Source organism: Salmo salar, chromosome 02 (assembly GCF_965601325.2).
Source record: "Salmo salar chromosome 02, fSalSal1, whole genome shotgun sequence".
Taxonomy (NCBI): domain Eukaryota; kingdom Metazoa; phylum Chordata; class Actinopteri; order Salmoniformes; family Salmonidae; genus Salmo; species Salmo salar.
In genome coordinates this window covers 34,156,206-34,172,500 of record NC_138292.1, presented here as the reverse complement: position 1 = coordinate 34,172,500, position 16,295 = coordinate 34,156,206, and the positions used below count along the sequence as shown (strand labels likewise).

At 42.3% G+C, this 16,295-nt stretch overlaps 1 protein-coding gene across 1 annotated transcript in view; it reads right to left on the bottom strand.

Moving 5' to 3' along the window:
* Positions 1–12,738, bottom strand: part of LOC106580611 (neural-cadherin) — a 118,166-nt gene extending 105,428 nt beyond the window's left edge. Inside the window, exon 1 of the mRNA XM_045702620.2 lies at positions 11,479–12,738. Within this exon, the coding sequence (XP_045558576.2) occupies positions 11,479–12,406 (928 nt within the window). The 5' untranslated portion in view covers positions 12,407–12,738. The remainder of the gene's footprint in view (positions 1–11,478) is intronic.
* Positions 12,739–16,295: the final 3,557 nt, after the last annotated feature.

The following is a 16,295-nucleotide window of genomic DNA, read 5'->3' as shown; positions in this document are numbered from 1 at the left end:
ATGAGTGTGTGTGGATGTACTGCACGCCCCCATGCCTTTGCTTTAGATGGGCCTTTGTGGATTGTTTTATTAGATTTTTTTTACTGAGCTTCTAGTCTTCAGAAAGCTGCTCAATATACTGTATACTGAACAAAAATATAAACGCAACATGCAACAATTTCAAATATTTTACGGAGTTAGAGTTAATGTAAGGAAATCAGTCAATTGAAATAAATTCAAGGCCCTAATCTATGGATTTCACATGACTGGGCAGGGGTGCACCCACTGGGGAGCCAAGCCCAGCCAATCAGAATTAGTTTTTCCCCACAAGAGGGCTTTATTACAGACAGAAATATTCCTCAGCACCCCCCCACCCACCCCCCCTCAGACCACCCCGCAGGTGAAGAAGCTAGATGTGGAGTTCCTGGGCTGGTGTGGTTAAACATGGTCTGTGGTTGTGAGGCCGGTTGGACGTACTGTCAAGTTCTCAAAAATAATGTTGACGGGGGCTTAGAGAAATGAACATTCAATTCTCTGGCAACAGCTCTGGTGGACATTCCTGCATTCAGGAGGCCAATTGCACGCTCCCTCAACAATTGAGACATCTGTGGCATTGTGTTGTGCAACACAACTGCACATTTTAAAGTGGCCTTTTATTGTCCCCCAGCACAAGGTGCACCTGTGTAGTGATCATGCCATTTAATCAGCTTCTTGATATGCCACACCTGTCAGGTGGATGGATTATCTTGGCAAAGGAGAAATGCTCACTAATTGATAATAAAAAAATTGTGCACAACATTTGAGAGAAAAGCTTTTCGTTCGAATGGAACATTTCTGGGATTTTTATTCCAGCTCACGAAACATGGGACAAACACTTTACATGTTGCATTTATATTTTTGTTCAGTGTAATTGTGTTAGTTGAATGTATTTATTTAAACATGCTTTTAAGTGAAGCTGGTATCAAATGTGTTGAATTCTTCGAAGTAACAGAAAGCCTATAGCCCACCAGACAAATAGCAAAGCAGGACTGTAAAGTAAAGCTTTACCAACTGTTCTCTATCAGACAGAGTGAGAAACCAGAGTCATGCTCACTTCTAGTTTCAGCTCCCCATTAAGTTTATGTTGCCTTTTCTCTCCCCTGGAAAATGCCACATTTTCTACATTTTAGTCATTTAGCAGACGCTCTTATCCAGAGCCACTTACAGTAGTGAATGCATACATTTCATACATTTACATTTTAGTCATTTAGCAGACACTCTTATCCAGAGTGACTTACAGTAGTGAATGCATACATTTCATTTCATGCATTTAAAAAAATAAAAATAAATGTACTGGCCCCCCATGGGATTCGAACCCACAACCCTGGCATTGCACACACCATGCTGACGTTGCAAACACCATGCTCTACCAACTGAGCCACAGGGAAGACTAGACCCTCCCCTAATGACCTGGATGAAACAAACCGGCTAGCAAAATCTAAATTAATAAGAAAAAAAATTGTATTAAATGAGCTTGAAAAATAACATGGCTCTCCTCCCCCCAAAAGCCTGATTGGATGGGCTTCTGATGTATATTCCAGAGTTTGGTTAATTAGTCAAGAAGAAAAAAATCACTGTGAAGACATGCTGTGTGTGTTTGTGTGTGATAGTTCAGAATCTGATTTAAGATGATTTGCCAAGCAGCATTGTAATTTTGCTCTGTGTCTCCTTGGCTGCGTTTAGACAGGCAGCCAAATTCTGATATTGCCATGGAAGCACAGTTTTGCCTCCGTCTCTGGTTAGACGGCACAATGGGTGTTTCATTTTGTTTGCATTCATCCCTCACATACATGCATACATACACACAAATGCACAAAATGTGAGCGCACACACACACACACACACTCAAACACACACACACACACTCAAACACACACACACACACACACACACACACACACACACACACACACACACACACACACACACACACACACACACACACACACACACACACACACACACACACACACACACACACAAGCTAGGGAACTGATGGCACTTAATGTATTCTCATGTCTTTGCTCTGGCGAGGTGTGAATTATTTTGTCCCTTGAGTACCACATAACACACTCACACACATACACACATACCCTCACACACACGCCTGCATACATACACTTTAAGAGCTTGTTAAAGAGCTTGTTTCCCTAACTACCAGGGGGTGGGCCTGGGTAAACTAGGGAATTACCCTTTTACACGGGTAGTTTACTCCTATTTGCCTTCAATCTCAAATAAAGCCCCCAATTGAACGTGAAATCTCCCACCGCCTGTGTTTGTTTGTTGATTTTCTGCCGTGCACAACCAAAGAGCTCGGCGCTCTATTTGATGAATTGATTTCTGCAGCCTTTAAATCTTTAAACAAGTCTCTTTTTTCAGGCAGTTTATTTCTCCCCCTTCGAAGTTGGCATTTCAAAAAGGAGCTCTTCACAGCCCTATGCAAATGATGGTCTATGACAGCGGCCCCTGAACCAAATGGATAACAACATGGTGGGATATTCTCTGGCCTCCATGCTTCCATAATATTGATTTCCCATCACAGGTTTCGACTGCCCAGGGACTTTCCGAAACATGTTGATGGGTTTTTGTGCCCCTCTCGTCTACCCCTCGTTTTACATAACTCTCTCCAACAGGGCAAATGTTTGTTTGTGTCTCACAAGATTCAAAACTAAAAACCTAATTAGAAGCCCTATTTCACATTGTGGCCAATGTGGGTTAACGAATAGCAATGACACCATCAAAGAAACAAAGTTAGATACATCCACAGAGCTTCACATATTCCCTGGGGTGTTTCAGGTGGTGGGAACAGTCTCACAGCAGGAGAGCAGCACTACCATAACAGCAGGTAAGACGTCTGTGTGCAAGTCATTACCTACAAGATGGGGAATTCGAGCATAATGACAGCATGGGTGTATGTGTACTCTAATGTGTGTGTGTGTGTGTGTGTGTGTGTGTGTGTGTGTGTGTGTGTGTGTGGTGTGTGTGTGTGTGTGTGTGTGTGTGTGTGTGTGTGTGCCTCTGCCGCGGTGCAGGTGTGCCTCAAGTGGTGCTCTGTGGGCTGTATGGGAGGCCCAGGTGTTCCTCAACAACAGCCTGGTTATGTGGTCCATGCCTGGAGTCTAGTCCCATAATGAGCATCCGCTACCATAACACTGCACCTCATTAACCTGAGTGAGGCCGCTACAGCACTCCAAGTACAAGTTGCCTTCAGGCACAGATATAGGATCAGCTCATCCCCCACATATCATAATCTTAACCACTGGCCTTAGATCAGTGTCTAAGGGCATCTTTATCCTATTGTAGTGAGACCAGGCCTAAGCAGGCTAAAGTGATAGACGGGGAGGAACAGGAGGGATTAGATCTCTGCCACCCTCAGGCTGTAGAGGAACTCCTGAGCACAGCTCTGTCCATATTAGATCTGCTAATGAAGGCCCGTCTGGGGGCACAGGGAGGGTTTCTCTGTAACTGCCCTGAAATGGCACAATCTCCTATGTAAAGTGGGTTTCTACCTTATAATGGAGGTCTAGTAATATGTGTGAGAGAGAATAAGGAGATAGGAGGGGTGTAAAACGAGAAACAGAGAAACAGACAGACACTACTCCAAACAGGGACATAGCACATGCTATCTCTATCGTCACATGGGACCCATACACTATCACAGCTTATTGTGAAATAGACACAAATTACTTCTTCGAAATTTGTGACAGGTAAAACGCATTTTGTGTGTATTACACAATTTTCTTTCTTCATAACCCATTCGTGTACATTACACAAATTCCAATTTGTTGTGGCTAACGTTAGCTAGGCTAGCTAGGTGGCTAACTTTAAAGTTAGGGGTTAAGGTTAGGGTTAGGTAACATGCTAGCTAAGTAGTTAAAGGGTTAAGGTTAGTGGAAGGGTTGGCTAACAATCAAAGTAGTTGCAAAGTAGTTTAAAAGCAGTAAGTAGTTGCAAAGTTGCTAATTAGCTCAAATGCTAAAGTTGTCAGTGATGAGATTCGAACACACAACCTTTGGGTTGATAGATGTAGTAACAAAAGTTCAATCAGGAAGGCTGTTCTGAATGGGTGTCACTTTTTAGCATCCTCTAAGCATAATATATGAATATAGCTTCCTATCTCACGGCATAGTGGGTATTCATATGGTAGTGTTTATAATGTTACCACGTCTCTCCTCCTCCTTTACTATTAGCAAGCGCGAGGAATTGACCTATTAACATCAGCCTATGATCACGGCACACTAAGGCGACGTCACCACGCTTGTTTAACCTATGGGCTCAAATGTACAATAATCACTTTTGCTTCTTTCAACCAATGGGCATACATCCAGGGGAGTATTTATATGTCAACTCACCTCTCGTGTCTCTCACTTGCTGTTTTACAGCAACAGTCTTCCAAACAACCTTGTACCTCTCCACCACCACATGAAGGCCCGTCATCGGAACCCCATTCTCATAGAGGGGGGTTTTGATGTCAGCTGCCCAGCAAAGGGTTACCTGTTATCCGCATCTGACTCCGAGGAGCATTTCTCAGCCTGTACTCAATTGAACTGTCTTTAACTGGGATGGAAATGCACTGAATACAAAATAGCGTACTGCGCACGAAAACCTAAAAAATTTTGTGTGCCTGTCACAAGTTACCAATAAGCAATGTGTCTATTTTAAAACAATCAGTGATACTGGGTTGATGAGACGTTCTAGCTCCTGAGCCTATGAGTGAGTCTATAATACATGAATGCATGTCACATTCCATTCCTTCTCAATGACCACACACACAAACACCTTCCCAGATGCTGGCTGCATGACTGACGTCAAAACGGCACACTGTTCTCCTCTGGGGACTCTGAACACTAGAAAAGCAGGGACATACAGTCCATTGATCTGTTGATGGAACAACACAGCTGGGCTGTGCTGAAGGGCTGCACACACACACACATCTGAAAACTCACATCATTAGCTGTGAGAGAAAGTGAATGCCTAAATCCCTGATCACAGTGTGTATGTTGTCTTTTTTTAAACGAGAGCATTTCAAGTGCAAGCTGCCTCTGCTGTTGATGGAGAGGGATTTCAGAAGCATTTATTTATGTGTCTCCAGGAATTAATATAAATCCCAGCGTACAAGTTTGAGCGTGTCCAATTTCACAATTAAGATAAAGAGTGGCAGGGGAGATTTGATTTGTGTGCATACAGTGACTTCAGAAAGTATTTACACCACATTACTTTTTCCACATTTTGTTGTGTTACAGCCTGAATATAAAATCGAAAAAAAAAAAAATGTTAAATGTCACTTGCCTACACACAATACCCCATAAGGTCAAATAGGAATTATGTTTTTCCAAATTTTTTCCCAAATTTTTCCAAATGAGAGAGGGGCGGCTTTAGGCGGAACACAACCGTATCGTACCACATGCAAAACGATATGACAACAATAACGTCTAATGTAACTGGCCCCTCTAACAGTACAACTGGCCCCAGCTTGGCCCCCCTAGTTGAAATGGTCTAGAACCGCCACTGGTAGGTGGGGGAGAAAAAGTATCTATTTAATTCATTTTGAATTCAGTCTGTAAAACAAAATGTGGAATAAGACAAGGGATATGAATACTTACTGAAGGCACTGTATGTGTGTGCCTGTGTATGTGCGAGTGTGTGTATATATGGGAGGGAGTCCTCCGGTGAGTGGTGCGGGTGGGTCAGGATGTTCGGGGGCCAGTGGATGTTCGAATGACCTTGTCCTAGTTCGTCATAAAAAATGGTCTCCCTAGGGCTAGTGTGGAGCGGCTGTCAATAACCTATTATAACACAATGGAGAGGGCTGGGCCTCGCTCTGGCATGAAGTTCAATTATGAGACAGAGAGAGAGAGAGGGGGGGGGGGGCAATCAGATGAAAATGAGAGGCGAGAGAGAGAGACCATCACTGTATCCCGAGGCTAAGTCCAAGTCCCTGTCCTTGTGTGTGTGCATTCCCTTACAGCTGTAACGCTGATTCAGGCAGACCCAAACAGTTCTTCAGGGCCTCATTTGGTCCAAAAAAAGACCATTCTGGAGAGGTTTAGCTTCCTCACAATGATTTATCCTCCAGCGCGCTCCTACTTCTGCACACACACGCAGCAGAAGGTCACACACCGAGGTACAGGCACACATTGACAAAGATAAAGACAGGACTATCAACAAAAACACATAAATAGGCATATAGATTTGATAGAAGTATAAACCAATGCATAAACGCCCATATGTGTACCACACCGACACACACATTCCCCTTTCTCCTCCCATAACACTGAGCTAAAACTGCATGTGTACATATCTTTAATGATGTACACAGGTCCACAGGCATGTCTCTAAGCCATACAGTAAACAGCAGATGGGAGAAGGGTTTAATTGTCAGAAGTGGAGTTAGAAGGAGGAGACGCTGGTGTTACAGCAAGTCTAGAAGTACATTGTCTGGTTGCTTTAGCCCAGGGTGAGGCCAGAAATAAAGAAATAGATAAATAAAGAGAAAGACGGGAAGGAAGAAACCCTATCAAGCCGCGCCTGTCATCCAAATGTGTCACCCAAGGGCTCCCAAGCAGAGAAAATGTATGAAAGCATACTTTTTGCACCGTTATAATTTGATGACGGGACAGGGAGTGGGTGCACACACACACACACACACCTAAATAAAAGACAGGAGAAGGGGAAAAGATAAGCTCACACCAACTTACTCTCAAACAGCAATCCCCAGGTACTACATATAAACCTGATATACATGAGTACACAAACACAGTTCACACTCACATACGTTTATATCAAATTATTTTGTCCGGGATATTATTCAATGTGGTACTGAGATAGACACAAAGTGTGATTTCTGGCATCCGGCTCCTCCACAGTAACTTCTAATCTAACTGGAAGAACAGAGAGCCACTCCAGAAAAGTCCAGTCAGCAGCAAGCCCAGTCAGTCTGGTGTCTGTAAGCTCTACAGTGTGTGGGCCCCAATTTATCAAGCTCCTTTTCCACCAGCTGACGAAGGTACTTTCTAGTCTCTCTCATTTCTCTCCCTCTGCCTTCCTTTCTCTCCTTTTCTTTTTCACTCGTTCCATCACCCCAGGGCCAGCTCTCCCTGCTATGTTTGGGGAAAGATAAAGTTGTTTCTCGCAGAGGTTTTCCAAACTTTCATGGGTGCTAGCCCTGGATCCCCCTAGGGCAGGGGAATGGAAGGAACGGAGCTCTCCCACACACTCGACACACACAATCCATTATCGGCATTTACTAAGCCAATACACACATCATGGAGGGAGAGACTTGGGAAAAAGTGCCCCTCAGCATTGTACTGTAGACACACACATGCACACACTTTGAGTCGGCTCTACTTGCAGTGTTTCACCTACATGTGCTGAGGGCGGAGTGCCAAGCCCCCCTAAAGAAATTAACCAGGGCTGCAGAAATCAAAATGTTTGAAAGAAAAACACATGGAAAACAAATAAGACCAATGGACCACTAATTCTTCTTAGGATAAGGGGCGCAAAGCCAGGAGAGCCTGCCTGGCCTCGATATTGGAAGGGGGCACACTGCCCTGTGCAAAATCATTGTTAAGTCCCCTTTTTACACATAATGTCCCCCCAGCAGTGTATACACATAATGTCCCCCCAGCCGTGTATACACATAATGTCCCCCCAGCAGTGTATACACATAATGTCCCCCCAGCAGTGTATACACATAATGTCCCCCCAGCAGTGTATACACATAATGTCCCCCCAGCCGTGTATACACATAATGTCCCCCCAGCAGTGTATACACATAATGTCCCCCCAGCCGTGTATACACATAATGTCCCCCAGCCGTGTATACACATAATGTCCCCCCAGCAGTGTATACACATAATGTCCCCCCAGCAGTGTATACACATAATGTCCCCCCAGCCGTGTATACACATAATGTCCCCCCAGCCGTGTATACACATAATGTCCCCCCAGCCGTGTATACACATAATGTCCCCCCAGCCGTGTATACACATAATGTCCCCCCAGCCGTGTATACACATAATGTCCCCCCAGCAGTGTATACACATAATGTCCCCCCAGCCGTGTATACACATAATGTCCCCCCAGCCGTGTATACACATAATGTCCCCCCAGCCGTGTATACACATAATGTCCCCCCAGCCGTGTATACACATAATGTCCCCCCAGCAGTGTATACACATAATGTCCCCCCAGCAGTGTATACACATAATGTCCCCCCAGCCGTGTATACACATAATGTCCCCCCAGCCGTGTATACACATAATGTCCCCCCAGCCGTGTATACACATAATGTCCCCCCAGCCGTGTATACACATAATGTCCCCCCAGCAGTGTATACACATAATGTCCCCCCAGCCGTGTATACACATAATGTCCCCCCAGCCGTGTATACACATAATGTCCCCCCAGCAGTGTATACACATAATGCTATAATGGCTCAAGACAAACCACTGTGTGTGTGACCGGCTTGTTAATTAACTGGTATTTGACACCAAAGTTGAGTCACCAACACTGGTGTCCTCTGAACCTTCTCTTCCCGCTCGCAACACAGGTTTAAGCAAGGCCAATGTGGCCTACAAATAATCATGGACACATGAGAAGACACAAATATAGGAACACACATGTATCTGTGTATGTACAGAACATAACAGATCAGTAATATTGAGCTTTCTTCAAGTGAAAGACAACTTCAATTCACATCCAGAAATAAATACAGTACTTGAATCTGTTCTACAACTGGCATTAAAAGGCCTAAGAAGTGCCAGACATGGAAGACAAAGACGAAAATTGAGGAAAAAGAGAAACAGTGTGTGTGCGTGCGTGTGTGTGTGTGTGTGTGTGTGTGTGTGTGGAAAGACAAACAAAGGGGTGGAAAGTATTCTAGACCCATCCACACACTTGGGGCAGATTGTGTTATCTGAAAGCATCTAGTATTTAGAACAGAAAAAAATAACTATTCCTCTTCAAACACACTCAAATGGAATGTGGCACAGTGGCACTCGGCTAGACAATAGTTTGAACAGTAATTATGTCCCCAAAGACCTTTGCATTGGCGCTCTCCCTAGCAATGCCGCAAGAGAGGAAAGCAATGCTTCTGGTTACATGTGGTTTACTCCAAAAGACATTCCCCATGCCAGTGAATTTATCTAAGCTGCATGTGTTTAACTTATTATGCAGTGAATGTAATACTTTAATTGGCTATATGGGGAGATAATATGCATTATTAAACAAATCTCACAAACAAATACTTGAACACCATTAAGAATATATAGGCCTAGGTTATAATTGGGATGTGCAGTGAACACACATGCAGACATCCTTACAACACATGCAGACATCGTTACAGAGTTATAGTTTGACATAAAGACTACACAGTCATACTGGGTCTGTCTAGTAGACTCTTGTGGGGGGCTCTCTCAAGCATTTTGGTAGGGTTTGCTGATAGTTAAAAGTGTCCCTGCTCCATTTTGACAATTCCACACAGTACATTTTGGTCGTTATTCTATTTGAACTCGCTCCAGTATCAAAAGAAACTTATTTTTTCCCTCATATCTGCAGCTGGTACAATAACATTCCTCCTAGCAGCACAACATCTATATTATAATCTATCTACTCATATTCAAACTGAGGACTTCAACAAGATGTAAGACGACATTATCTTCATGGGAGAAGCTTCCGTTAGCACCCGGGCGGGAAAGGTTTTATAAATTCATTTCTCATTTTTATGCAGCGCCGACAATATAAATCATGTAGACAATCTGTTGGTTGACCTAATTTGCCGGGTGAGGCTTGTGTTAATAATTAAGCGCCAATTGAACATGACTTGAAGTTTCCTGGTTTAATCATATGTTGTAGCACAACATTACAACAATGCAATAAATACTGAGTAATGAGTTTAGTGCGGAAAATCTGAATTCTAGTAAACTTTTCGCATGAGACCACCACTGAATAAACTAGACTCCAAAGTCCCTTACACAAACAAACTATCTCCTGTGAAGTCAGTTGTATAGGTTTGTAAAACCACATGTGCCAGACTAGGAATGTCAGGGTGAATAAATAATCATAATTACTCTAAATAAACAGTGGATGAGGCAGAGTTCTCGTTTGGAAAACTTGATTACCTCTAGATCCACTTGGCATGTCAGAGGATACTTTTTCTGTCGTGATTAAGGCACTTGGCCAAACATTTACTTTGGGAGCAATCAAATCCTCACCTGGACAACTTTTCATTATATGATGTTAATGAGGGTTGACCTGTCTGAATTCAATCCCAGTCTAAATCCGAGAAATAAAATGTTTTTCAGTTGTGACTATCATCTAAAACACCAGGCTAATCGTTAGGCCTGTTATACAGGCTATGGTAATGTCTTCAACTTTATAACCATCTCCAGCATCATAATTCTTAAACCTATAACTAGCATAATGGTACAGTGTAGGTTTAGGACACAGAAAAGAAACCAAAAATGCATTTCTTTGTCCATAAAATCTATTTGGCAAAAACTCTACAGATGTTCATGTCCTTAATAGCGCCAGTGCACACCCATACATTGACACTCATGTGTTGGACACTGGGGACAGTGGGCAGACGTGTCTTGTATGCGTAGCCACACACACATTTCCATCATCCAAGAGCTATAATCCTGTTTACCCAATTAGCGACCTGCCGGCAACAAATAACACCTTCACCTAGCGTGTCAATGATGTGGAATGAACGTAGAGCGGACACATGCATCCCAGCGTGTGATAAATAGCCAAATAGGTTCTTGAGAATATCATTTCCGCGCAGCCTGACTGACAACTGGCCATGCAGTAGAATTAAGACTAATTGAATAAAAGTCCTTATTGTACTTCAAAATGTAGGCTATATATTATGCAAAACAACAAAAACACCGGCCATAAGGAATTCTGAATGAATAAGATCCTGCCAGGTTCCGTTGCCAACTGATCTTCTACTGCGTACGGTTCTGCAGCACAGCTCGCGCATCCAACGGATGAAATAGTAATATACCCATACCAAACGTCACCTTATTCACACCTGATATCAAGTTATTGTCCAGTTTTAAAATTATTCTGCGAAAGTGTGCGTTATTTTTTTTATTCATTGTTTTACATTGCAGCCTAATACATAGCTAAACATGTTTTTTTTCTTCCTATAGCAAGTAACCTTTATCTAAAAGCCCTGAGCAAATACAACAGGATACGCTGAGTCTCTCACTCACTCACAATGATGCTTAGACCTATAAAATACTGTTTCACATCAGTGTCGGATAAAGTAATGGTGCACGGCGACAGAGACTTTCCCAAATGAGCCTCATTCAACACTGTACCAGCGGCATAGGCATAGCCTACATTTTCCAAACAGACAGGTTCCTCAGACAACTGGCAACTTTTAATGGGAAAGACACTGAAAACACACGACACTGCACCTTTACGCACAGAGCCATTACACTCCATTCTTACCTCTGAGGTTTTGGATTTTGACTATGACCTCCGCGGGGGACTTCAGTCTGTGCGCGAGATACAAACGACCCGAGTCCCTTTCGATCTGAACCGGGGAGTCCGCCTCTGATATTACCTCGAACCACTTTTTTTCAAACTTCTGGTCAGGCACGGTGTATATCATGTCACCGACTTTGACATCCTCTGAGACCGTCACTGTGTAGAACAGTTCCTCGGAGACCGCTCGGGGCCTCCTAACCTTCGAGACAGCAGGTCTCTGCACATCAAGGTGAAGTGTCACCGGCTTACTTATCAATGCGACATCTCCATTATCTTGAGCGTAAATACGGACTGTTAGGTTCATGATACCAATGAGAGAACTGACCAGCATTACCTGTCCGGTTTTGGGAACTACGTAGACATGTTGGCATTTTGGAGATGCGTAATAAGTGACCCGGCCATTCTTTCCACCGTCGGGATCCTTTGCAAAACAACGGACCAATTCGGAACCGATAGGGGTCAATTCATCAACTTTTACCCTTTCGTTTTCCATGATGAACCGGGGTATGTTGTCGTTTGAATCAAGCACCTCTATTTTAATCACCACAGCACTATTCAAACAACCAGAAAGCACAACCATCAAATCGTACACTGCTATAAACTCTCTGTCCAAAGTTTCTGTGGATTTCAAAATAAGATGTTTTTCTCCATGATGGTAAACCAAACGAAAATCTGATGCGTCCTTCCCTTCCAAAGCAATGTCCAGTTCCGAAACATGACAGTTGTTTCCAACCGGTAAAGCTACCCCATCCACCATTGTTCCAGCGGGCGAGTTCTCCACAATTTGTCCATAATACACAGGCAGCTTTGAATTCCCCGTTGAAAATGAAACCAATGCGACAAGCAAAAATGTCTTCAGGGCTACGGTTCCGTTTGTAGCTCCCGTCATGTTTCCATCAAATCAGTTTTGTCACTCTAGTCCAACATAAAAGTTTCTTACGGCATATATAATCGAACAATTATTGTTATTAATGCTAGGTGAGTAGATATATGGTGTAAATGTCCCCAAAAGTGCAATGCTTCAGCAATGAAAAAGTAGCAGTCCCTCAAAGAACAGCGCCAAAGTGACAAATTAGCTTCCAGCTTATTCCGTGAAGCATCACTTGAGCGCATAGAGGATGAATTCTACACTGACAGGCATAGGCTACACGCCGCAGATGCTCCATGTGGTACTATGATCGCCGCCCTTCCAGGCACAGCCAATCGGAGATCGGAATGGGACGGAAAGACTGCTATCGGCCAGCCCACACGCAGTTTGATTTAGCTGAGCAGGAGACGAACGTTGGAGAGCTTTTAGTATTCAGGCCCACAATTTAAAATGCTGTGTGCAAGCAATGGGTGAGTTTTGTTTGCTGGAGAGGCTTGTCCCCAGAATACACATTCGTTTTCTTGGTTTTGGGCCAAATGTTATCAGTGTTCTGTTGGGCTGCGCTACAGGCAACATGATAGGCCTCAAATGTTGTTTGGATTACCTCCCTTGATAGAAAGGCTTTATACTAAACAAAAGTTATTTTTAATTTTTAATTTGTTATGGTTCCTGGTAGGAGTACATTGTTCTGCTTTCAACGTGTGACTTCAGGAACCAATTTGTCTTCTCACCATTATAAGAATAGTCTAATAAAACAAAACAAATATATTAAAGCTGAAAAATGTACCTTTTGGGGGCACGACCAAATTCACATAGAAATGTGTGTTATAGATGTGTCACTCATTGAAAGCAAGTCTAAGAAGTGGTAGATCTGTTTCTATGCTTTCAGTTCTTATGTTTTTGCATCTAGTACTTTCGGTTTTGTACACCAGCTTCAAACAGCTGAAAGTACAATATTTTTGGTTATGAAACATATTTCACAGCGGTTTAGATGGTACAATGATTCTCTACACTATACTTGCTCTAAATTAGGCGAACTATTAGAATTTTAGCAGAGCGATTTCTGCATAGTGCGTCTTTACATTTTTAGTAACCAATATGCCTAATTACTTTTTTGTTATGCATTTAATGGACAGTTCCACCCCAAAACGTTCACTTGGTATTTATTTCATTTGTCCATTGTTGATATAGTCCCAAAATGTTTTGCATGTCAGCAATCAAGTTTTCAAATTTTTCATATGATGCCACATTCATCATACCGGCTGTATTTCTGTATTTTGAAAGTTATTTGTCTTGAAAACTTGATTGCTGACATGCAAAACATTTTGAGACAATATCAACAATGGACAAATTAAATAAATACCAAAATGTATAATTTTTGGGTAGAGTTTTCCTTTAATGGTATGTGTTTAGACAGAAATGAATAACTTCATGAATAATCATCACTGTGAGACGTAAACTTATATCATGATTAGTAGGTTTGTTACACCTTTGAAATTTGTCAACATAAACTGTCTGATTGATTAGCTTGCACCAAACCTTGACATTTTACAGAACTACCTCTTGTTTTTTCTGTAGATTAAATTAATTGTAATTTAATTGGAGGATAAACTGACCACACCATGATGAGTGAAGATTTGGACAAATACTTGGGTCAATCACAAGTCCAATCGCTCACATGGCTGCAGTGCACACCTCTAATGGCTTGTCCTTGGTCACCCATCCTCGCTTCTGATACCCACGCAGAAACTTCTGGGTGTAGCTTAAGGGGGACTCGGACCAGCAACCATGCATTTGTCATTCCACACTGTCTGCTGCCTTACCATATGGGACCCCAATGTAATACACCATTATTATCAGAAGTGAAGTCTCACTATTGTGTGGAAACGAATTACAGATCATGGCTCTACCATACCAAAATGTATTGAACCACACAAAATGCCCTTCCCTGTACAATGAGAAGAGGTTAGCCAGTTAGGCCTACTGCCATGCCAATGACATGTTTAGGCTATTTATTTTGTCAGAGTTCAACCACAAATGCATTTTGGGACTGGATCAATACACATTCTGCTTCAAGTCAAGAAGTAATCAGCAACCTCTGCATTGCATTTCACTTGTGATTTATGTAGCCTAATCCTTACATTCCCATTGGAGACCAATATGAGGAACAATATTATCAACCTGGTCTCAGAGCATTTCGTATGATTCTGTATGTAAATTTGGTACACTCAGTTTAGTATGTTACGTTTCGTATGGTATGTATTAATTTGTGATTGTCCATCACCTATTTCGTATTTGTTACGAATTTGTATTATATGTTACGAATTTACTAAGCATACAATATGTTGAGAATTTGCTAAATACATGATATGTTACGGATTCTAGCTAGGTGGCTAATGGTAGCTAGCTGGCTAACGTTGACTAGGGGTTAGGGGTTACGGTTAAGGTTAAGTTAAGGAGTTAGGTTAAAGGGTTAAGAATATGGTTAGGGGAAGGGTTAGCTAAAAGGGTTAAGGTTAGGGTTAGGGTTAGCTAAAAGGCCTAAGGTTAACGTTAGGGGAAGGGTTAGATAACATGCTAAGCAGTTGCAAAGTAGCTAAAAAGTAGTACGTAGTTAGCTAATTAGCTAAAATGCTGAAGTTGTCCGTGATGCGATTCAAACTCACAACCTTTTGGTTGCTAGACATTCACATTTTACGCCCACCCATCCACCCTGACCACCTGTCTTATTTAACCAAATTAAACATATCATACTCATTGAAGTGTCCCGGATTTACTTTTACTCTGTTGCAAAATGTTTTGCAACGAAAATCAGAGTGTCTATTTGACAAACTTTTTACAAAACGTTTTGCAAAGGAATCCAACTACTGAATATACACCGGCCCAAGGCTCAGGTAGCTGACATCCTATAAGAACATTTATATTTTTATTCACCAGACATGGAATTGAAATAGGCAGCAATTATAGGCTGGCCTACTTGCTCAAACTTGGCTAGACAATGTGATCATTTTGGTCTTCTCCAGCTGTCGGTATTGCAGTGGTGTGTATTCATGGATGCCAAGGGAAGCCAGGCTCCACCAAAAAATGTACCAAGAAAAAACGAACAAAATAACATACAAAATGATGTATCTTTCATCTCTCTGCGTTTAATATATTTCCTTCAATTCGCAAGAGGCTGAACGCATCTCAAGGCAGAAAGCATCTGAGCAGAACGAAACAGCGGCCCTCTGTCTAAGTATGTGTAGTGTATCTATTTGATGCTGTCTGGTCAGAAAGAGTATGACATTGTTGTTAAAGTGTCAAGGGAAGCTAGTTTGGATTTGTCTTCAGTCCACTCACATCACATGCCAAATGTTATTATTGTTGCATCTCGTTGTGTTGTTGTTGTCCGGTGGCTAGCTAGCTAGCTAAAATCTTCCCTTTCCTAAACTAGCCATCGATGGAGATAGGGATTTGGACTTGTGGTTTTACTTAATTCTCCGTACTGGCCATTGATTATAAATGTGATTCTGATCCAACCATAAATTTATACATTGTGCCCCTGGCCTGAGAGGACGGAAGTTCAACATGTAGAATGCTTATGTTATTAACTAGCTGGCCTGGCGCATCGCCGCCCATGAAAGGAAGTTAGGCAAGTGAGCAAGTATTTTAGCCAGGTAGTCTAGGACAACAAAAACTAAAAGCGTGTACTGTATGACAGAGCCAAAGACGGTTTATGTAACATGAAAGAGGAGGATGGCATTGGCGTTTCTCTACGAGTAAGGTGAGTCAACATGTTTTTTCTACTTGCATGCACGAACACACACACAAACGCACACAAATCAGGACCATGGACAGCCACATCATATTTAGCTTATGTTGATTGGACTAAATCGTTTTTGGTATCTTTTAGTTGTCACCTTATTAGACT